Source organism: Varroa destructor, unplaced genomic scaffold (assembly GCF_002443255.2).
Source record: "Varroa destructor unplaced genomic scaffold, Vdes_3.0 BEIS01000006.1, whole genome shotgun sequence".
In the NCBI taxonomy this organism is placed as follows: domain Eukaryota; kingdom Metazoa; phylum Arthropoda; class Arachnida; order Mesostigmata; family Varroidae; genus Varroa; species Varroa destructor.
The window spans coordinates 25,559,771-25,582,043 of NW_019211459.1; the positions used below are offsets into that span (position 1 = coordinate 25,559,771).

At 41.4% G+C, this 22,273-nt stretch overlaps 2 protein-coding genes and 1 long non-coding RNA gene across 10 annotated transcripts in view; 2 read left to right on the forward strand and 1 right to left on the reverse strand.

Moving 5' to 3' along the window:
• The window catches only part of LOC111253536 (uncharacterized), a 48,868-nt gene extending 33,627 nt beyond the window's left edge, over positions 1-15,241 (forward strand). Inside the window, exons 8-10 of one of the 4 annotated variants that reach the window (XR_015330205.1) lie at positions 1,699-3,676; positions 12,566-12,591; positions 14,680-15,241. The gene's annotated coding sequence lies outside the window, so the exon portion shown is untranslated. The remainder of the gene's footprint in view (positions 1-1,698; positions 3,677-12,565; positions 12,592-14,679) is intronic. The other 3 variants (XR_015330206.1, XR_015330204.1, XR_015330207.1) reach the window with 3 other exon arrangements.
• Positions 7,475-19,644, reverse strand: LOC111253015 (uncharacterized). 5 transcript variants are annotated; one of them, XM_086992860.1, is made up of 8 exons: positions 19,583-19,644; positions 15,511-15,915; positions 14,718-15,088; positions 14,248-14,397; positions 13,730-13,800; positions 12,708-12,725; positions 12,074-12,397; positions 7,475-11,282 (listed from the first exon to the last, which is right to left on the reverse strand). In XM_086992860.1, exons 2-8 carry the CDS (start codon positions 15,775-15,777, stop codon positions 10,480-10,482), a joined length of 2,004 nt encoding a protein of 667 aa, XP_086848986.1. In that variant the 5' UTR covers positions 15,778-15,915; positions 19,583-19,644; the 3' UTR covers positions 7,475-10,479. The 5 variants fall into 5 exon arrangements, with proteins under 5 accessions (XP_086848986.1, XP_022667538.1, XP_086848985.1 ...); XM_022811803.2 differs by having other exon boundaries at positions 7,475-11,285; XM_086992859.1 differs by lacking the exon at positions 19,583-19,644 and adding an exon at positions 19,437-19,574 and having other exon boundaries at positions 7,475-11,285.
• A 128-nt stretch (positions 19,645-19,772) lies between these two features.
• LOC147755024 (uncharacterized) lies at positions 19,773-22,256 on the forward strand. Its single transcript, XR_015330213.1, has 2 exons — positions 19,773-20,895; positions 21,089-22,256. It is a non-coding gene; the product is annotated as an uncharacterized LOC147755024 (long non-coding RNA).
• The last annotated feature ends 17 nt before the right edge of the window (positions 22,257-22,273 follow it).

A 22,273-nucleotide genomic window follows, 5' to 3' on the forward strand; every position in this document is an offset into this window, starting at 1 on the left:
ATCGTGAAACATCAATAGATCTTTGTCTTAATCCAGCTGTCAGGTGTAGGAATGAAGGTAATAATAATAATTCTAGTTTTCGGCAAAAAAAATTATTTTCGCCACTTGTGCTCTACCGGCAATAGGCGTCTTTTCCCTACGCTTTAAACGTGTAGTTCAACTCCTATTTTTTTGTGTCATTGCAAAAATCCATCTGTCTAGGGGATACACAGGAAATTAACGATATCCTTCGGGTTAGGCCCTTGTCGTTCAGAGCCTTTTTTTCGCCTCCCGAAATGACAGTTCGAGTGACAGCTGTACACTGAGGTGTACGAAGTGGGGTGTTCTCACTTTCGCATTAGCCAGCCACAGCTTTCGGCTTCTCGTCCTTCTTTTGCCTGACTAAAGCTACCGCTTTCGGTCGTTTTGGTTAAGCTGGTGATTTCTTCTTGCGAATGCGGTTTCTGGCGCGACCTGTGAGTTATTGATACTTAAACAGATTAGTGCTATCGCTTATCCTTTTGCCTAACTTTGGACTTGATTCGTGCTTGAACTAGGCTGGGTGACAAAATAAATCGACATCCGCCAGTCCGGCGTATACCAGCCTTTGTTGTGGTGACCTGGCACAGTGATTCAGTCACCCTGCTCACTGTCTGCTTTATATAATACAAACATGCCACGGTAGACAAGTATGATCCATGTGACACGCTCACGATAAGGAACAACTACTACGATTTGAAGTTCGATTTGAGGTTCAAGTCCCACATTACCATGGCGAATAACTAGACTAATAATTCCCAGTTTTCGTGAGGAACATCTACGAATCAATTTCTAAAAAGACGATACATCACACATCATAGCAGCATTGGCATCGCAATGAGAAAATGCGTATTGCAAACGCACCAAACAGTGTTGAAAAAGCATCATGTACCGAATATCAACGTTTCAAGCAAGCAAACGGATTGTCAAACAAATTCATTTCTTACCTCCAGGCATTTTTTGTAACGTGTATCATTTGTATTGGTTCGTCGACATTTTGTTATTACGGTACATTGTTCCAGAGATAATTTATTCATCGTGATAATAAGCTTCGGCGATTGACGCTTCTTACCTGGCTAGTTAATATACATTCTGTTGCGGAGTTGGCGTGCACGGGACTAAGCGAAAACAGGGTTGCATGATGTACACGAATAAAAATGATGCTAAAACAGAAAAGCGTAATGCATGCTGAAATCATCTGCTAATTACGGGTTGGAAAGAAGAAAATGAACTTATAGATTTGGCAGATCAAGTCTAACAAAGATTAATATTATGCCTTTCCCAGTTACATAACTGGAATCAGTAGACGATGTGTTCAGAGTAATCAACAGTTCTACGGGTAATGATTATCTAAGTACGGTTGCTCTAAAGGTGGTTGTCTGAAAAGTTTAAGCAGATCTTAGCTCTTTACATAGTACACGATAGTTAGAAGAAAATAAAAAGAAAATTGCTAACGCTTTATTTTTCTGTAAGAAAATCTGCACAGTGACGAGGCAAAGCAGTAACTAATATCGTCGCAGACTAATATCGGGCGCGTATGGCCAAAAGAAGGCTTGAAACGTAGCGCCTTGGAAATCAGTAGAATTTCATTACAATAAAAGCATAAATGCTGCGAAATCCAAAAAGATGCAGCTAAAAAATGCTTCTGTTCCCTTCGTTCTGGAAATTTCGACGCAGCAGGTGCTCCCCTTAACTGCCAAGTAACTTCGAAAAAAGAGTGAAAAAGTTCAACAGCACCACCGCGTGCAGATGATGATGATGATTCGGGATGACGATTCGGAAGTCGCAACTAGAGAACCGAAAAGGTATAGTCATCGAATGCCAGACATCACATACATTTCTAGCTACCTGTATGGAAAATTCTAACGCGTCCGTCGTATTGCTTGGATCGTGCTCTGTCAAACTCTTTTTCTGCCTCGGTTTTGTTAGGAGCATGAATTCGTACCAACAAACCGATGGTTCGATATCAATGAACAACTTATGTTGCCCGGTCAACTAACGTACACCAATGTCTTGTTCTTCCTCTGCAGCCGTACTCCTCGATCATCTGCTGATGATGGCGCGCTTCAACAAATAAGAGCATCGTTTTTGCTTGCCACAAATGGGTCTAATTTAAAGATTGTGACCTGCGTCAAGGCACTGCTCAGTTATAAGTGGCTGAAGAACCGTGCTCTGTTCCGCCTGGCTCGATGAGCTTTCTATGTCTCAACCCTCCCTTTCTGTCTCAGCCGGGAGGTAACACCCGATAGCCAATTGCCCGCTCCACCGTATCATTTATTATCGTCAATTATCATAATTAGCATATTATCGTTGAAACACGAACCATGCATACGTTTGAAATTATAGAAATCCACCCATTCACTGCATGATTGAAAAGAGCGTCTCCACGAGTCGTCAGCTAGTTACCGAAGTGCGTGCATGTACTCTAAGCATAAAAAGGTTTCACAGATAAGTGTCGAAAACGAGTACGTATAATAATGAATCAAACCTGGTGCAAGCGAATGACGGCGAAGATAAACGTGGCTAGCAAGTGAAACGAACGAAATTTCAGAGCTGAGAATTCAGCAATGCAAAAACCTGATCGGCAAAGCTGGAACAAAACAAGTGAAGCCGGACCTCTAGTTGTACCTTTGCAGATTTATAGAGAACCAATCCTGTGTAGTAGATGAACACTATAGCGCTACTGTAAAATGCAGTAATTTTTTGATATCGCCAACCGTCCAAAATTTTCCTTGAGGTTGACCGGTGGATAGATAGGCCGTAAGTAGGAACACCGGCAATTGTACTGCCACCGTAAATGACAGCGTACTAAAATCACAGTGAAACTAGACGAATGCGGTAAACAAAGTGGCGCAAACCTGTCTTCGGGCTATACCTATTCACTAACCTTATTCCCCGTCGTTCACACTTTCTATACGCCACCGAAATCAACGCGCACGTCACTTCAGTTTTGCGGCTCTAATAATAAGCAAGGTTCGCCAACCACCTAGCACCCAACGAATAAGCGCGGTCAACTATGTGCCAGCAACTCCACGTGGTTTTATCCAGCAACAACAGCAGCAGTAACAGCTTTCGGCGCAGTGAGCACGATCCTTCGCAGAGCCTTCTTGCTCCTTTTAGCTGACTCGGCCTTTGTCGTTTGACTGTTGTCAACGGTCAGCCACGACGACCAAAGTTGGGTCTAATGACGACTAGCTACAACTCTGCTTACCACGACAGCACTATAGCTACAGACATCAACAGCATCGAAACAAAGAGTGGTCCACCGCTTTTCGTTTCTCTCTCTCTCTCGCTAATTCCTGTGCGGCGATTAGGTCTCCGTCTTCGTTGAACTCTTTCTCCGCTATGGAACGAAACAGTACGATGAATCACGATGAACTGTTGCGTTTTCGTGCCGCTACCGCTTTTGCACGCGCATCTCCAGTTGGTGTTACCGAAGCGCGATAACCGCTGATACAAATCACGCGCCATGCGCTGTAATGTGTCTTTACCTACCGGTGGTGTAACTGCATCGGCGTTGTTCTATTCGATATCTCCTCAAGCGGCCTTCGTTCAAGCAGTGGTCAATGCGTGGTGTTTTTTGACTCGTGTGCGTTTTTCTCGAGTGCCTAAAAAATGGGAATATATCGCAGTGTCAGTTCTCTTGCTGGTTCTCCGCGTAAGCCACTTTTCAGCTTTGCTTTTTTACGTTTTCTCAACTGTTTTTTCTGCCATTTTGTCGGTATACCCTTTCCTGCACAGTGGCACTGGGGCCGGTTGTATTTATTGCCCCCAGAAAACTGGCACACGTTGGATCGAAGCTACTGCGATTTCTTACGATGACGTCTTTAGTGTGTCTGTCAGCCTCGTCTTAGAGGTTTTGCCCCAGCTCATACTGCCGGAATACCGGCTGGTCAGTAAAAGCAATTGCAGGTTGAGGCGAAACGATAATTATCGGGAGGAAAGATTTTTTTTAAAGCTAATAGCAGCAAATGACAAAGATCAATTTCAGGTAGTCTATAAAATGAGACTCCTAAAGGAAGGAGAAGCTTGTGTCATGCTTCACCCGCTTTATGATACGCTGATATTACGTAATAGAAGTAATGTTACAGACGATACCCTTTGATTGAAAAAAAGATTGTGTTTCTTAACGTTCACTCGAATTATGAAACTAAGAACGATGTCTAATGTTGTCGTCATTCTGTAGCATAGAATATGGCATAGAGGAGCAAGCAGATAGATCTTTTTAATTACTTTAGTTCAAATTGATCTGGCGATTAAAGGCTAACGCGTTGTTAACAGTCTCAAATAGAGCATGTTAGTTTTCACAAACCGTTTACTCAGCTGTACTGATTAATCATGGTGCTTATTTGAGCCTGAAGCTCAGTAAATGTTTGCACATTTTTCATGAACCATTCAAATACTGTGTTTCTGTCGTGAAATCAAATAGAAGAAGTAGGTATTTACCCAACTTGGGCAATGACCGGATCTTTAGCCTACTGAAAAGAGCAGTCAATGTCGATTGTAATGGCTTTTGACTATGTTATAAAAATGCTATGTCTAAATAAATAAGTATGCTGTAAAAGCTTCTGAACTTTTGGTTGAATTTAGTCGTTTGCAACGATTTTAAGAGCGGTCAATCTTAAAAGTAAACCACCAAAACATTATCGAGGATGCCACAGCAATGACCTGGCAGCTTGCCATTATGGCAGAAGCCGGCCGGCTTCTGTCTCACGTGTTATTAAGATAAAGAATCTCGGCTTCTGGGCTGTCCATATTCAAGTTAATAAGTTGCTAGAAATAGACCGTATTTACGAATGGATTCATCTCATGTGTGGCTTAAACTAAGTAAATTAAGAATAAACATACACATTATTCCAAGGTCTACCTAGCACCGACATAACGCACGAGTAAGAGATTCGTCGACGATTCCATTATTTGTTGACTACTACCGTTTTCTTAGTGACAGAAAATATTGAAATTTTAGAATTTCGTTTATTTCACACATGCAGCATATATTTACATTGTACTCACGGTCCTGAATATTATACATACATTTTTCCTCCTTCAGAAGGTGGATCACGATCGCTTTCGACCTGTTATTTCGTGTTAAACCTCAATTCTGTTCTGTGTAGAGCAGTGGCCCGCTGGTATTTTTTTCTTGTATGAGTGTGTCTCTCTCACTCCTTCTCTCTCTCTCTCTCTCTCTCTGCTTTTATTTAAAATGGCATCCATATATCAATCTTCCAATGCATATAGTCATATCTCGCTTTCTTACGCTCGCTGGTCAACTCATACAATACATATGTAAGTGTGAGCATGTTTGTGTGTGTGTGTGTGTGTGTGTGTGTGTGTGTGTCTGTGTGTGTGTATGTGGGGGCGTGTGTGTGTGAAGAGGTTACATAGTTGTTTAGCCTCGACAATCAGTTCACACACTAAAGCAGTTTTTGGTGCCAAAAGAATATGACATTTGCATCCAATATACATCATATAACCATTATTATTATTAGCTCCACTCGAAAACTACGAACTCCATTAAAAAACCACTGAACACTGTTTTTTTTTGGTAGTAGTCCCTACTTCTATTTACTATAATAATCGTTTCACACTATTGCAGCGTCGTTGTAGAATCATTATTACTTCTCTATTGTAATTGGCTTACCAAACTTCAACGTACGAAATAATAGTCGGCTGTATTACCAGTCACCGAGTCTGCGCTTAAGTTTGGTCGGCCTTACAACAACATAGTACAACACAATATTCGTTATTATTGTGACATACCCGTTTTGATAATCGTTTAATATTACTGTCGATATTCTACTCTGTCAAATGTTATCATCATACACATGGTCATCAATCATAGTTATCATCTTCTAATTAAATCGTGCCAAAGATAATGTCGTGCTTTTAACGATGTCTATTTGTTGTACAGGTCGTTGCCAGATCTGATTATACCTAGCCGCACGCCTCATACACCTTGCTGAGATTCTCTGTTATCATCAGAGCGAAATGAATCTTTGTCACTTGGACAACCAGTGTGCATTCGTATATCGGTGAAGATGTTGTTTTCGGGCAGATAGTGTTTTGAGTACAACGAATTTTTGCTATAAGCCGCACAACTGTCCATCCATCAATAGCGAACAATACATGTTTCAACATTGTGTTAAGCGGCTCACATAGTCTTTGAGCACACTGTATCTTTCTTGCTTTATATTAGATCAATTCCAATTAGAACTGTAGCAAATAGAGGCAAGATATACCTACCCAGGCGGACAATGTGTTGTTACCCCGAGAAAAATTGCTGCATACTGCACGCTTGAATCAAGCCCGTATCGTCACAGAGCATACAATTCTAATTATCTTGAAACGATACACGTGTGCAGCGCTAATGATTCGTTATTATATTAGAAAGTATTAACAAGGCCATTTGTTTACTTGTGAGAGCAAAGTTGGCTGTCGTTTTATATTTTGTCGTCAAGTTGCTAGGGTCCTAATTGTTTTTCTTCTATTTGAGACCAAACAAAAGCAGTTTCGTTTCATTCTTGTCACCATCATTACTTTGCTATGATTTATTACTTATTATTGTGAGTAATGTATGTGTGTGTATCTGTTCGTAGTAATGATATTATGCACAGAAACGTTTTTCTTTCACTCCTTTCAAAAAACAACACTTACTGCTAGGATGATTCATAAGCTCGTCTGTAATTTTCTTTTCTCCTCTTGTATATACACGCATGTTATTTAGTCGTATATGTACATTCATTTCTCTTCCATTTCAAAAAAATATTCACACAAACTTATGGTTCACCCTAGATTCAGGTGGGATATGTGCAAATATAATAGGGTTGAAGAACAGAATACATTATAGATACGCTCCTTCTTTTCGAGAAGAATTATTATTGTTACTGAAAAACTCCAGCAGATATGGCAAAAAAAAAAAAAAAAAAAATAGAAAATCGGATGGCTGCAATCTGAGAAATCAATTTTATCCGAAATGTGACATTTTCTCGTTGTTATGGTTTATTGTTTTCTGTTGAAGTCAGACGATTGTTATTATTATTATCCAAATATTTACCCAAATGATTTCATTGAAGTGTTCAGAACAGACTGCCTAAATGTTTGATAAGCAAAAATCTGGGATAGCTCATGCGAGGTTGGTCTTGGTTAGCGCCTGCCTCTGTTTTATTTTAGTTTTCAACTGCCATTACTATTATTACAATACGTTTCTCTAATGGACATTGTTTTTTTTCGTTTCCGTGGCATTTTTGGGAAATTGGCAGTGACCCAAGATAAAAATATATGCTGTATATATTTTTTCGCGATTTAGACGTTTTAGACAATAAATAAAAAATACATATTAACAGTTTATATTCGAACGCGACAATTGATCGGTCAGTAGTGATAGGATTCAGGTGCTACGAAATCATTATAGCTATTTCGATGGTATAATAATAATAATAATCATTAATCGGCGAAATCGTAATGCAACTATGAGTTTATTGCATATATCATCATAAGACAGTATAAATATTTAGCTGCAAAATGTATAATGTTTGTACAGGTATGCTACACATATAATTTAGAGGTCAGAACCAATAGACCGTGTATTGTTGTTTTCGCGGTGCTGATGAAAGATGGTTTCATGTTAGTTTTGTTGTCATTGTTAGCGCTGTTGTCGTCCGTAGTTCTTGCCATTATGGTAACCGTTGCAGTTGTTGACTATGTCGTAATGTGTATTGCTGTCTGCTTTGCACGTGTTTTCCTTGTTTCGTGTGGTCAGTACTGCTGCAGTATTTTCACAACTGTAGCATGCCTCTCTGCGTTTCACCAAACGTCAGAGTCTCTGTTTCAAATATCCCTACTCTATTCCCCAAAAACTACTCTCGCTGATCTTCGCACGTCGTCTGCTACCGTGCATGTCTTTATCAAAGTGCTTGTATAATATGTGCCTCCCCCGCCCTTTGTTATTTCACGTTCTTTGCGTTTCTAATACTAATTGTTTATGGTATTCATGACGTGTCTTGTTGGTGTTTCGTCCTACTGTTTGTTACTGTTGTTGCTGCCATATCGAAATGTTTGGCAGAACGAATCCTACAGATTTATATGTAGTATTTAGTCATTTTCATCTGTTGTTGGCCTCTGCCACCTGGCGGGTTGCGTTTATCAACTCTAACTCTTCCCTAGTTTCTTTTTTAGTTTAGTTTCACCCTAGTTAACGTACAATAGATACATAAATTGTTTGAAGTAACATTACACACAAATGTAATACATTTTACAAGTACAATCTTCGTCATCTTTGTCTGCTTTCTCCTACCGCTCTCTGCCTCTTCTGTTCCTATCTTGCTATCACCGACAAATTTCCTCTTACCGCACGACTATCTGTTGTATGACAACGTCGGGCGCTTTTTCTGACCGGCACCCTTCGTTCTGCTACATAGGATGATCTTTCCGTCTGTTTTTCCGTCGTTTCAATAGCATTTCACCATGTAGATATATACACTGTATATGATAGTGATTCGTTTGTCTCCTCCATGTTGCCCTAACATCACCTGGCTATGTAATCGCTGCGGTATTATTTACGTTCCTTGATCTACTGGTGTTTAATGTAACTCCAGCTCGTAATTTTGTCGTGGTTACCTTCGCTGTGGATTTATTGTTGCATGTCATTTTCTTTCCGTTGCGCTGTTGTTAACCTTCACTGTTTTTTTTTTTCGTTTTGCACAATTTACAGTCGAATTATTTTCATTGTTGCCGTCACATTATTGTCCATTCTTACGTCTCCAATGTAATAATTCACAGTTAATTATCATTATTAATTATTATAATCATCATTTTTCTTATAGTTACGAGATCGCGTCGTCTGGCCAGTAAAGTGTTTAACGCGACTAATAATAATAATGCTATTATTAATAATATCAATATAGTATTAATTTATATACTAGTATTATATCTTCTTTCTTTCTCTTTCGTCATCTTGAAAATCATCGTTGTTATTCTTGTGGCTGCTGCCGCTGCTGTCATGTGTGCCTTCAGCCTTCGCTCGCCAAAAATTCGTATTTTTGTCGTGTGAGACGTCATGAATAAGAGGGATGAACACATATATATATATATATATATATATATATATATATATATATATATATATATATATCGTGGGTGGTGATCAATGAACAACATGTTTAATTTGTCATGTTTTTATAGTTTCATTTTTTTGTTGCTATAACCGCCATACAACACGGTAACATTTGTCTGTCTATTATGATTATTTATCGTTGTCGTTTTTCCTTTTACCCTCCCATTTTACCCAACTGGCCACGTACCATTATCGCTTGTACCTTTACGCAACCGAAACAGCTACTGCCGCCCATTTTTTTGATGCCAAACAACCTCTATTTTTAATGCTTGCATACATTTTTACCAGCCCAGCACTCCTTCCCACCCGATATCCTGACAATATCTTCAACTAACCCATGCACTTCAATTCGTTTGCTTTGCCAAGCTAACAATATGCTGCATGCATTGTTTTTTTTTTAATATATATATATAGGAGGGTGTTTGTTGCATTTGTGTGGTCGTTATCTTGCGTGTGTGTGTGTGCGCGCTCGCGGGATGTCTGTTTACTTCATTGGTGTTTCTTACCACATCGCATTTATCCCTCATGTTCTTCTTCATTTCCTTGTGTAACGTAACACATTAGTAATAGTCATCATCATCAATAATAATCTTTTAGGTCATAATAATAATCCATTATAGTTATAATAATAATATAATAACTAGGCTCCGTTTACGCTCGCATACACACACAAACACTAGTTTTTTAGCTTTTTTAGGTCCTGCTTCCATTTTCTCTTGCCCTACCCTCCCCCTTCCCCCTCTCGCGCACAAACACACGAAGTGTATTAATTTGTTGTGGTCGCCATGTGTTTCTGTCTTTAGCTAAAAAGAAAGATCTCTGCGGGACGCTAAAAACGAATCAATGTCTTTGACCATAGTGTGCTCGTCACTCAAATGGCCGCTAACCATTGAATTGGCGTCTTCGATCTGGGCGGACCCCAATACGAATCTCGCCTTCATTCTTTCCTTATCGTCACGTTCATGTTAAATGGGTCAGATTAACGTCATCCTGTGTTTGTATGTGTGTACGTGTGCGTGTTAAATGTAGATCTATAGATTCACGCTCTTCATTCTCTTCATCCGTTGTATCTTCTGCTCTTCCTATCCTTCTCTTCGTCGCAATCTGCTCCTAACATTATTTTCTGCGTCAGCCGTTATTATCCCGATTAACGATAGTGTTCTCGTTGATACGATACGTCTTCGCTCGCGTCCGGCTTGCACCTTGCTTTCAGCGTCAACATCTTCCTCTTTTCCCTCTCCCTCTCTTGCTCTGTGCCCATTTATGTGTGCTGCTTTTCAAGGGTCACTCCATATTTGTTGTCACGCAATGCGTTTTCCATTTGTCTTGTTGTCCTAAGTCGCCTCCTCTTAAGTTTCTTGTAACGAATACAAGTGGCTACTCGCTAACGAGCGGACGTTTGCAGCCGCGTCGTATGGTCCTACACCAACACCAACTCCGCCGCCACCTCCGGCCAGATGTGCTGCCTGAACCGCCTGTACGGCCTGCATCGATGCCAAGCTATTGGCTGGGCTGGCTAGATCCATTGGTGACGAGAACATTGAAACGGGCGCACCTCCGCTAACAGACGTTTGAGTCGGGTGAACACCTGCGGCCGAGGTTGGTGCAGCCGTGGGCTGGAACACCTGCGCGGGTAACTGCAGATGCGCCATGTGCGCTGGATTAGGCTGGGGGGCGAGCTGGCCCGGGGCTAGCTGTTGCCCCAACTGTTGCTGCGGCTGTCCGGCGTGCGTTCCGCCATGCTGCTGAATGCCATAACCGGTGTTCACCACGCCCCCTGGCCCGGAAGGCATCGTCCCTGGCGGTGCCTGGACGTTGTACGGCGACGGAGCGCTGCCAGGGGCGCCTGCAACGGTGAGGTTGTCCTTGTGTGGAGTAGACGCTGTTGTGGCGCCTGGCGGGAAGGCCAATGGACTCCAGTTCCAACTCGGTGCAGTGTTTTCGGCGGGTGAACGAAACTGAGTCGCTGCGTTCGGGGTCGCTGCTGCCCAGTGTTTTGAAGGATCATAGCCGTATGGCGTATAGCCGTTGTAATAGGGTATTGGTGCTGCGCCCCATAACGGAGCGGCCGTAGCAGCAGGCCATTGTGGATGTTGTGGCCAGAGCGTGTGGCCGAGCTGTGGGGCAAGGCCGGCTGCTGCAAAACCAGCTGCTGCTGAAAGCGAAACGAGACGAAAACAAGAACATATTGACATCGCTGTTAAATAAGGCGATAATTCATATAAGCTTCGTCGTTTCGCAGGAGGCTTTATTATTTAAAAAGGGAATTTTTAATAACAATATAAGATATTATAATGCTCAAATCATAGAACATGTACATGAGTGTCTATTACACGAAGCGATCTGTCGTCAAAGGTGGATGCCGCCTAACCTCACGAGTTTAGTGAGCAAAATACATTTAACACTGTAATACCACAGGTACCACTTGATGATCTGGCTGGATATTCGCGCAAAAAAATCTTTCATCAAATCTCAAATTTCAAATCTGTGAAGAAACTGACTGTAAGATTTATACAATCGAACGTCGAAAATAATTGACCTTTCGGTTTCTTTAAAACTATTTTCTCAAAAAATGGAACTCGAATTAATACAATACGCAGTATTTTTTTCCTAGAAGAAACTGGACACTCAATTCAATAAAACCCTTAAAAATGTTTTCATTCAACTATATGCTTTGAGCATCTTATTATACATTGAATCAATTTCAACAGAACAATGCCAATAAATATGGAAATTACTGGTGACTATGCATATAAAACACTGCAAAGAACTGTTGTTTACTCTTGTGCAAACGAAGCAAGCAACAAGAGTGTCTACCAGTCAATAAAAAGAACAGCCTCCATTTTCCTGCGTCTTTTGCATTTTTTACCTTCCACATAATCAAGTTTCTAGGTTATGGAAAAGCGTATTTGAAACATCGTGTATGTGTGACATGCCGCTTACCAGAATTAAAATTATCATAGGTAGGGGGTTTGGCCTCTGGCGTTGCAGGTACTCCAGTCGTTGTCTGAGGTGACGGGGTCCATGTGGCACCGTTGGCAGGAGATCCGGAAGCGCCCGCTGGCGCAGGGGGCGGGGCATTTGTGTTCGTGTTTGTGGGGGTTGCAGCCGCTCCACTGTCGGCGCTTTTCGAAGATCGTTTTTTTCTGGTGGGTTTTGAAGGAGGTGCCGCAGGGGCAGGGGTGGGTGCGGCACTGCCGGTATTCGTGCCGCCTCCTGCAGGAGTGTCTGTTGAACGTCGCTTTGTTGGCGATCGACTAATTTTGGCTGTAATAGTACACAGTATAAAGTGCAATTAATTGAATATGGACTTAAAGTGATCTTAGAGTACCAGCTGAATTGCAATATAATCAGGGAATGGTAGAGAGGGATATGTACTTTCAACGAACTGACGATGACTTTTTTATTAATCGGTTGCACAATTACTTTTGACAGCAGGGGCCAGCAATCATCTACAAAAGGTGGGTTTGCAATTCTTTGCTGGAAACTTGTAAAATTTAAATTTATAAAAAATTAGCAAAAGATTTCTACATAGAAAATCTATAAAGTATTTTGGAAAAATCGATCGAATACTTACCAGAACGAGTAATTTTTGCTGAAACAGAAAAACATTGATATTAGACACATTGAGATGGCATGATAATGCTATCAGCGGCGTCCAGTTTAATAGAATGTTTACTAATTTCATATGAATAAAAAAAGGCTTCAGTGTATAAGCATACAAATGACCACCTTTAGGTAACACATTTTATCGACATAGTTTATCACCCGGTAAACCTGAACTAATATAACAACAACAACAAATATAACAATTCCTATTTTCACTTTACCTTGTCATATTATACACAAGCAACGCGAGAAGCTTCGTTTGCAATAAAGCAATAGATTTCTAACTAACTAAACATTTCTGACAATAAATTTCAGGTTTCTTACGGTAGATCTCACTAACACATAGAGAATGTCACTGGCAGACCCTGGCTGTGTATAGCAAAAAGTTTAATACTGCTAACATTAATATATCGAACACTACATCTTTGATACCTAGCTGTATACACTGTTCAAATCGAATTTCGGGCACAGATAAATTAAATGAGAAGATTCAACAGTGCACAGGTCCCGGAAAACTCTGTGGAAGAAGCAGAAGATCTAGCTTCCGACTAAGCATTGCGCAAATAAACTGCTGAACTGAAATAAACGACTTAATCGCATGCTTTCATAAAATTAGCACTCTCGAAGTTGGATAAACGGAAACGTGAAAGTGACACATTATCATGGCTTTGTAGACTATACTCCAGTATCACCATAAACTGTCAGTTAAATAGTTCAGGGCTAGTTCCTGATACGTACATAATTCAAGTACTCACAATGAACCAGGCAGATGGTAAGCAACACTTCTTTTATGCAACCCGAATTACAAAACTTTTGAACAAAAGATGACCAGTGGCCAGTCATACAGTTTCAGCGTGAGCCCCAGATCTCCCACAAATGAAGGTTATGTTACACGTATAATTTATTAGCTGCACAGCAAATTAACGACCATCCAGCACTAAGGATGAGATAAATATTGAATACCAAATGTTGAGCATAAACTCGACTAACCTGCTGTGATACGTTGCGCCTCTTCAGCTGCTTCTCGAAGTAAATCCTCCGAGACGGACCAGCCTACCAACCTAATGAAGTACGACGAAAAACACGAAGTGCATGAACGATGTTAGATAAATCTGATACAGTGAATCAACTGTAAAGAAATACTCTCTAATCTACAGACAAAAGTTCTGTTTTTTTGGAACTGACATATTAGCAATATACGGTATATTCTTAAAAGATATAATCGTCAAAAGCATTGCACATGAACAATCACTACATGCTGCAGCCAGCCTAATCGACTATTTCGTCGAAAAAATTTCGCTGAGAGAAGATGAATGCATTACCATGGCATCCTCTAAGTAATGTTTCTCTCTTAGTATGTCATTTCAAAGAGCCAAGCCGTCTAAAATTTTAAGATATGACTTACTTTTTCCAACGTCACTTAAAGCTATTCTTGTTATCAACGTTTGTAACCTAAAAATATACGCAGTAATAATGACAATAATAATAAGAATAATAGGATTACTTACTGAAGTAGACCAGCTCCGTTAAGTTGATGCATTGCGAGCTTATGCCAGCCCTGGTTTGCCTCAGGGCTTGCCGGACTCGGATGTGCGATGCCTTCGACACGCATGCCGCCGGCAGACTCCAAACGTGAGACAGCTGTTTGTGCACGTTCCCTATACATGTCGCCCCAGAATGAATACAATATGTAGTACACTTCTCGCTAAGTAATCACATGGCAGCTTTTTACTTTCGTCTTTTTTAAATGTATGCTACATTTGTAATCCACCTGGTGTGCAAACCAATAAATGCGCATATAGGATCCGCCAGTAAACAGTGATTTCTGGCAACCTGATAAACAAGCTGACGAACATAGAATCCACGAATATTTCTTTTGAGTAAGTTGCATTTAAAAACATGAAAATACAGCGGATAACCCATGATGAAACACATTTCAGCGAAAACTGTGCCAAACTTAGTATGCGTCGATACTCACGTGGCGTATTTCCCGATGCCAACAACAAGTTCGGGGCGAAGCAAGGCAAGAACATCCCGCAGCGATTCGTCGCAGACCTCGTGAAGTTTCTTTTTGCCTTCACCTCGCAACTGGTCCGGGGTGATATTCCGTCCGTTCTCCATCATAAAGCTTAGTGGACAAAAGTTGTGCACATAACATGATTGAAGAAACCGGCTGGCATCACCGCCACACAGTTCCTTCATTAGACCCCAGAAACGCTTACCCGACACCTCCGTCTTCGAGCACTGCAAGCCATCGACGGGCCGCTTCGGATGTTCAGGATAGGGTTTGTGTACTTCACCACGTATGCATAACCAGTCGCGAACCGGAACCGTGTCACCAAATGGTACCTATAACGTGGAAACAAGTGTGAAAAATTAAACGACATTTTGTTATATAAGACGGTAAAAGGTATAGAAGACGAAGAGTAGTAACTAGTCAGGAACCTATATGCTTCATATTCGTCTACATTTAAGTAGAATAAAGCTCTATATAATAATTTATGTTGGGCTTCTATGATTACTAAGCTCGTAAGCTTACTGAAAATTATATTTTAAATGAAAAATGAAAACACATTCCAGAATTATATTTTGCGAACAGTTTTCTACCCCTGTACTAGAACCTAGACGTAATCATGCAAACGCCAATTCATACACTACGTTTTAAAATCGACTTTAACTAGCTAGTGTGGACGAAACAGAATACTATATTCCAAACCCTACAATATTCATTCATAAAAGAGCCATGATACTTGAACTGCAAATATACATACCCCGTTTTGTGACATGCCGTGCGGGCCAGGATTCATTCCAAGAAAAACAACTTTTGGTCGGCCCCTTGATAAACACGCTCGCACGAAGTACTCATGCGTCTGGCGGGCATATTCCAATGGGTTATAGACTACACGGACCCGTTCATCGTAGTGTATCGCTCCTAGCTTTGTGGCCATGTCATTTTCTAGAGCGAGAAATTTTGCCATCAGTGTTCCCGGGCCATCCTCCGACTCCCCTGGCTCCAACGGTCCTCCGCCGCCATCCATCTCGGCGACGCTACAGCGCGGCTATACCGGCCGTGCGGGGGGACACCTCGGAAGCCCAACGATGGTGGAAGACCGCTTACTACCCAGACGGTAAAATGGCCGCTAAACGCCGCCAAATACTGTGGAAGACACGCACTCCTGTAAATTATCAAACAAAAAAAAAACAATATTGATATATTGGCGCCATGGACTTTTAAATATTTCATACAGTCAACGTCCTCAGTAATATGGGAAACATAATCATAAACATGCTGGGTGATAACGTACCATTTTAAATTAACGTATTTAACATCTGTTCTATTTCGGTTACTTACATAGCAAATAAAGTTTCATACTAAATGTAAGTGATAATAAAATAAAAATTTAGAAAAAAATAAAATAAACATGATACTACTCTAAAAATGAGCAAAGGTTACGAAGTTGAGAGAAATAGATTCACAAAGAACATTAGCAAGAATAAATGTTTCGTGGTTGAACGCTATATATTTTGAGAAGTACTATAAAATACAAGTTAAAACGCTCCTGCTAATTATAGAAAGTAGAGCAAATTTACTAGAAATCACTTGCAAGATAAGAATTTTAAAAAATTGGTCGTTAAAAAATTGAAACAATTATATCTATTGTAAGGTTTTAACATTTAATCCTTGAATCTCTCGGGCTAAGGGTCCCCAAATTATATCGTGATTAAGGACAGAGCTGTCAAATTTTTCCGTCCTTTCGACAAGCAGAAGTATACTACATAGTAGAGACTTCACAATCTCTCGGTCCAGCTTCCAAAGTGTATAAAATTGTCACCCGCACCGTAAAACAGAAGCACCAAAACGAAATAACTCAAACTCACTTTTAAGACCGCAATGCGCGAATGTCAATAACTTTCATTTGTAGCTTACGGATTTTTCAGTAGTTTCAACTTGGTGAGCACGGCCGTCTATATTTGCCCAAGCTGTGATTGCTGTTGGGAGAAACAATCTATCAATATTAATGCTTTCTATGCGCGGGAGAATGTATGTTCTAACTTCTTAACCCTTATGAGTTGAATCACCGCATCATTATAGTGTCTGACCGATATCCCTTTAATTTCGTAGTTCGTTTGAATGCAGACAGCCTTTCAAATAGTAATAAGTATGCGTAGATTAATATGACTACTTGGTTTCAATTTTGTCATTTTATGTTCGCTTTTTAATTTTAACTCGACTCGGCTTTGACAAAAATGTCGTTTTTGTCAAAAATCAAGTTCAATTACCACACTTTTTTTTTACTTCGGTACCATGTTGTTAATTGAATAATTATCTGCAGGTTTAAACTTAGATAAATGTATTTTTGTCATAATCTAGAAACAATATTGGAATAATAAATTTAATGTAGCTTGCAACAGCAAAAGAGCGAATATATGAACGTTGGCATAAAAGACTGGATTTAGAGATCTTTAGCGGTGACACGAAAAACTCACAGGAATAATCCCAACGTATTGATTAACAAAAATGTATCTATTTAGCATAAACAGCAACTGTTTACATCCGATCAATTGCCATTTCGTCACCATGCGAATTCGATCTAGCAACAAATTACATAAATGCGCCATATAAAACGATTACAAGCAAGTCCCGCTTCTAACATTAGAACATGGGCTCCAATTCAGCAGCTGGTTCAAAGGCGTCAACAAGGACTGCGAAGAATTTCAAGGTACAGATACTTCAAAATTCCGCCAATGACGTAGCTGATTATTGCGCGACATCGTAAAGTTGTGCTATATTAGCAATTCGCAATAAGCGTTCCGTACGTACGTAGAGCAGCATAGGCCATTCACCCCTTAATACAATATTTAAATTATGTGCTGTTCGAACGACGCAACCGGCGCAAATCGCGACACCTAACTGCGTTATCAGACCGACACTAAAGACTAACTACAGTTGCAGTAACCACACGAAGTTCCAGTAGTAGCTATAATGGTTTTCGAATCAAACAAAAATTTAACTAGATAAATCATCTCTTATGCATGAAACCTCATCGCCCTCGACGACGACGACGACGAGAACGGCGAATATGCTCAAAACAAACCCCTTTTCCGACCCCCCACCCCCTAAGAGCCCCTCATAGACTCTTACACTTCTCACATTATAACTTGGTCCCCCTGGGCCGCCGGTGGGTTCATGAAGCCGCAAAAGACGGCTGATGGCGCTCATCAGAGCTGTGGCATCATAAGTACTGCTAATGCTGTTGCTGCTGATGGCGGCCCCGTAACGTTTGCTTGCTTATGTTAGCGAGCGGTGCACCCGACCGCTCGTCGACAACAGCACCATCATTGGTTCGGTGGCAGTCGCGGCAGCCGCAGCAGCGGAGGCAGCGGTTGCGACACGGCAGCCACCTCCGTAATTAAAGCAGCGTAGCATCACAGTCATCGCATCGAATCGGCGGGCCGGCTGACTCGCTACCAGTTCCAGCGATACGGACATAGGCGAAAGACACCGCCATCGCCAATAACAACGAGGACGACAACAACATCATTACCATTAGCAGGAGCAGAAGCAGACTCAGTAACAGCGACACAAACAGCAGTAGTACGCGGGCGCCGTCGGCGAAAATGACGACGACAGCGACAAATAAAGCACACGACAGCGAAACCCAAGTTGGGGGGATAAATCGGTAGACCGCACTTTGGCGGCGATATTAGCAGTAACACACAGAGAGGCAGGCGGTCGAACGAATACTGGCGGCCCGCCACCGGAATCGTACTGTTGTATGAACACCACCGAGACGATGAGTTGACGATGGACATGATTCGGAAATGGCCAGAAGCAGATGGGAAACGAAGGCAGGGGGTAGGATGAAGTCGAACCGGCACTAGCTTTGCACATTGACCAATGAAGACCAACAGCACTCACAATAATCAATAACAAGAATAAGGTGCACAAAAATCTGTCCCTGCTCACACATATTCGAAAAACAGTATCACTGTGCTACAAACTGGGATCGGTGCGGGAAGTACAAGCGGTCAAAGGCTGCCTAACTGCCACCAGAGCTGGCCCCCCGAACCGAACAAGAGGCGCCGATCGTGATGGAAGTAAAGTAGTGAAACGGGACGCAAACACTTCATATCGCAAGGAGATTTGTTTTGCTGTAATAAGAGCTTATTCACACATGCACGCATATACAGACACACCATCAAACCGAACGCCAGCGTTCGCTGAGAGTTTAGGTACTGTAGGGTCCGTGCCTACGACTCGGATCTCGTGCGAGACAAGACATATTTCTACGTGTAGGTCGGGCGATAGGTTTCACGATCACATTCACATTCTATTCACCCCTTACACCGCACACAATCGTTACCACCAGTGATTCCGTGACTAACTAGTGCCAATATAGTTATAGGGTATAGAGCAAAAGTATTAGCGGGAATTTCGGCAGAGCCCGCTCCGCTGCGACCTAGCTGCTGAATGGCGGTTCGCACTAGTGATACACGCTTGACTGCGCCGGGAGTGCGGGAGTCGCTTATCCTGGGTATTTTTGGATAGGCCGTATTCTGGGCAACGTTTTAGGCCACTAGATGGCCTGGCCACTATGCGGCGACGCGACAAAGACGACCACAAACCAAATGTCACATGAGGGCCAAAACACATCATTCAATGAAACGGTCACTGGTCGAGTCGGTGAGGCCATACTTGCTGACAGCAGAGGGAATCGAATGGGGCTCGTCCGTATGCTGTGGGGGGGTCCCCAGTGGTCTCAGGGGTCACTCCACGATGTAAACTGTGTTCTACGTGCAGCAATTAATAAGAATTTTCCAAGAGTATCAGCTGTTGCTTACCAAGAGGGACAATGTAGTGTGTGTTTGTTGTGGAGAATGATGATGATTTACTCAGAGATGATTCTGCTTAGTGACTATCGCCCGCCGCTGTGAGAGCGCGGCCATAATGCATTCATCCGATGCGTTCGTCTTCGAAGGGCGAGTGAGTACCGTGCTCCTGGCTGACGAATCTATGTTTGGTCGGAGCTTTACTGTTCTTTATGTGTTTTCTCTTCCTCTCTCTGTGTGTCTCGCTAGCTGTCTATAGAAGCCGCGGGGACGACCGTCTACGGGAGGCGAACCCAAACACAAATATGCCGACAACCCGATGTGGCGCCTGGCGGACCCACACTTAAACTGCCAAGGCAAAAACGTTCGCTAGAAATAATGCGACCGGAAAAATCGAAAAGCTTGCATTTTATGATCTAATTTGATGCATGATAATGTCACGGTGTACCGTTTCGTATATAGCGAATTTTTAAAAATATTGAGGTCGAATAGCTTTAGTGGTTACAAATAAATGAATAAAGCTACTATGTTTTTTAAGCCAAAAGGGGCGCCATTGTTATGAATCAACATGGCGTCATGCATAATAAGGCGAACGTGGTGGCATCTCGAGAACAGATGAGAGTTCGTTGTGGGTACACATAAGCAATGTTAAGCAACTATCTGTTTGGTCCATTACTCGATAGGCTATTAGGAAGAAGCTATGGAGGATTTCGGAGAGTTGATCAGCTAATGACACCGCTGAACATTGCCTTTTCAGCTGAGTAAATTCGATGCACTGCCCGACGCCTAAGCTAGAGCCCTGACCTAATTGTGGGTATTCAATACTTATTTAGCCCACTATGATGTAAAGCGACATTGATATTAAGGAGCACGCTCCATGTAATAAACTGTATAATCAAACCATCGAATTAATGGGAGAAAAATAGACAGACTAAAAAAAGAGTTTACAGTCGATAAATTAATTAAGAACATTCTTCTGTACTGGTTTTTGTAGCTTGTTCAATGGAATTTTGTTAGCGGGTTTTTTGCTCAGAGACTTCGACGAATGAATGCATTTTTATTTACGTGTACGTCTTATAGAGAAGACAGTGAGCGGGCTTCGCTTTAATAGTATAAACAAGTCGTTCTAGCTCACTATTCTGTATCGCGCTCTTCGTGAACTAAGTTTTCCGATGATTATGCGTGACTTACCTATTAATTATAACTTATACTTCGAGCAACGGGGTACCCTTGTCGGAAATGTTTTAGCAAGGCCTTCGCAGAGTCGCGAAAGATTGCAGCGACTCTGAAGACAAAGGTAGACTCCGTTGGCCGTTCACCTGCCGGTAAGCTAATCATTGCCGTTTTGAAAGAACACATACGTTTGTATGAAATTGGCGTGCACTTATATATGTATATATATAGCAAGGCGCAGGCAGAACATCTGGCAGAGAAATCGAATTCGGCTCAAACGACACGTTCCTTTTGTTTTTCATTTGATGGCGCTGTATGACGGTCTAACTTGTGTCGCGCGGCTAGATGAGAGACCGCCACATCCGTCGCCGCCTTCTCTGGCTCGAGCATCCTGTACAGCCGCTCATTTGGTTTTGACGATTTCCAAATATGTTAGCCGGGCAAAAGGCAAAACAAAGTCGTTAGGTCGACAACAAATAACGGAATGCTGAAGACACTGAGCATCGAAAAAAGCACTGTGGTGTAATAACTAATTGTTTCATACTAGAACCAAGTGCTTTTGATGCCTAGCGTTTTCGAGTTGCTATGCAAACCGCTCTTAGTAAAACGTCTACGAATGGTTATTGTATGATACAGTTACAAACGACCTAGCAAGGTCATTGACGTAAAGTCTCAAATGCATTACGGAAATATAGTTACCGACAAAAACTGTTCATCAGGGTTTTGTGTGAGTTATCTAGCGAGCTGTCTGAGATATATAGGAATGTAAATTTTGTTATATAAGAATAATGGCGGTTTTGAATGAAGAAAGTAACTAAAGACGCGGCATTTCACTCGACTTTCGCAAAAATTTACTCAGCATATATTAGCCAACACTCTCTGCAAGATTGTTCTATCTCTCAACTATTTATTTATTTATTCATTCCGCTAGCTAAAATTCTCTAGTTCTAAAAACTCTCTACACTGTCAAATGTACTGCTATGACTTGAATTTACCAGTGACTAGGATAGGTAACGATGCGTGAAACTGAAGTTTAAAAATATGGTGGGCCTGTTGCAATGGCGCTTTGATGATTTTCACTATGTGAAATTTGGCGTTGTCATGGAGAAAGGTGTGTTTGCCTTGTCTATGGGGTCTTTCAGGCAATCTGATATTCTTGATATACCTAATATAAATTCTTGTCGATCATCGTATTCTTCTCAAGTATCGACCACTGTATGGGACCTGTACAGTCAGTCCCACCAAACATACATCGTGAGCTTTTTTTTTTTTACAGATTTAACTCTAGAGTTAGCTGTACTCACCCCTTAATTTCTCTACTCCCCAAGGACATAGCGGCGCTACTGCTCGTCATCTGTATGAAACCTATTGTTGTGCTTGTCTTACTTGGTGACAGGCGAGATGATGAGAGACAATGAAAAGCTATGTTTTTTCATGCACTTTGTCTAACTTATGGTACACTTAAATTTTTAATTTTAATAAAATTTCGTACATGTAAGATCCCTGATAATAATCGAGCCTCTTCAATAC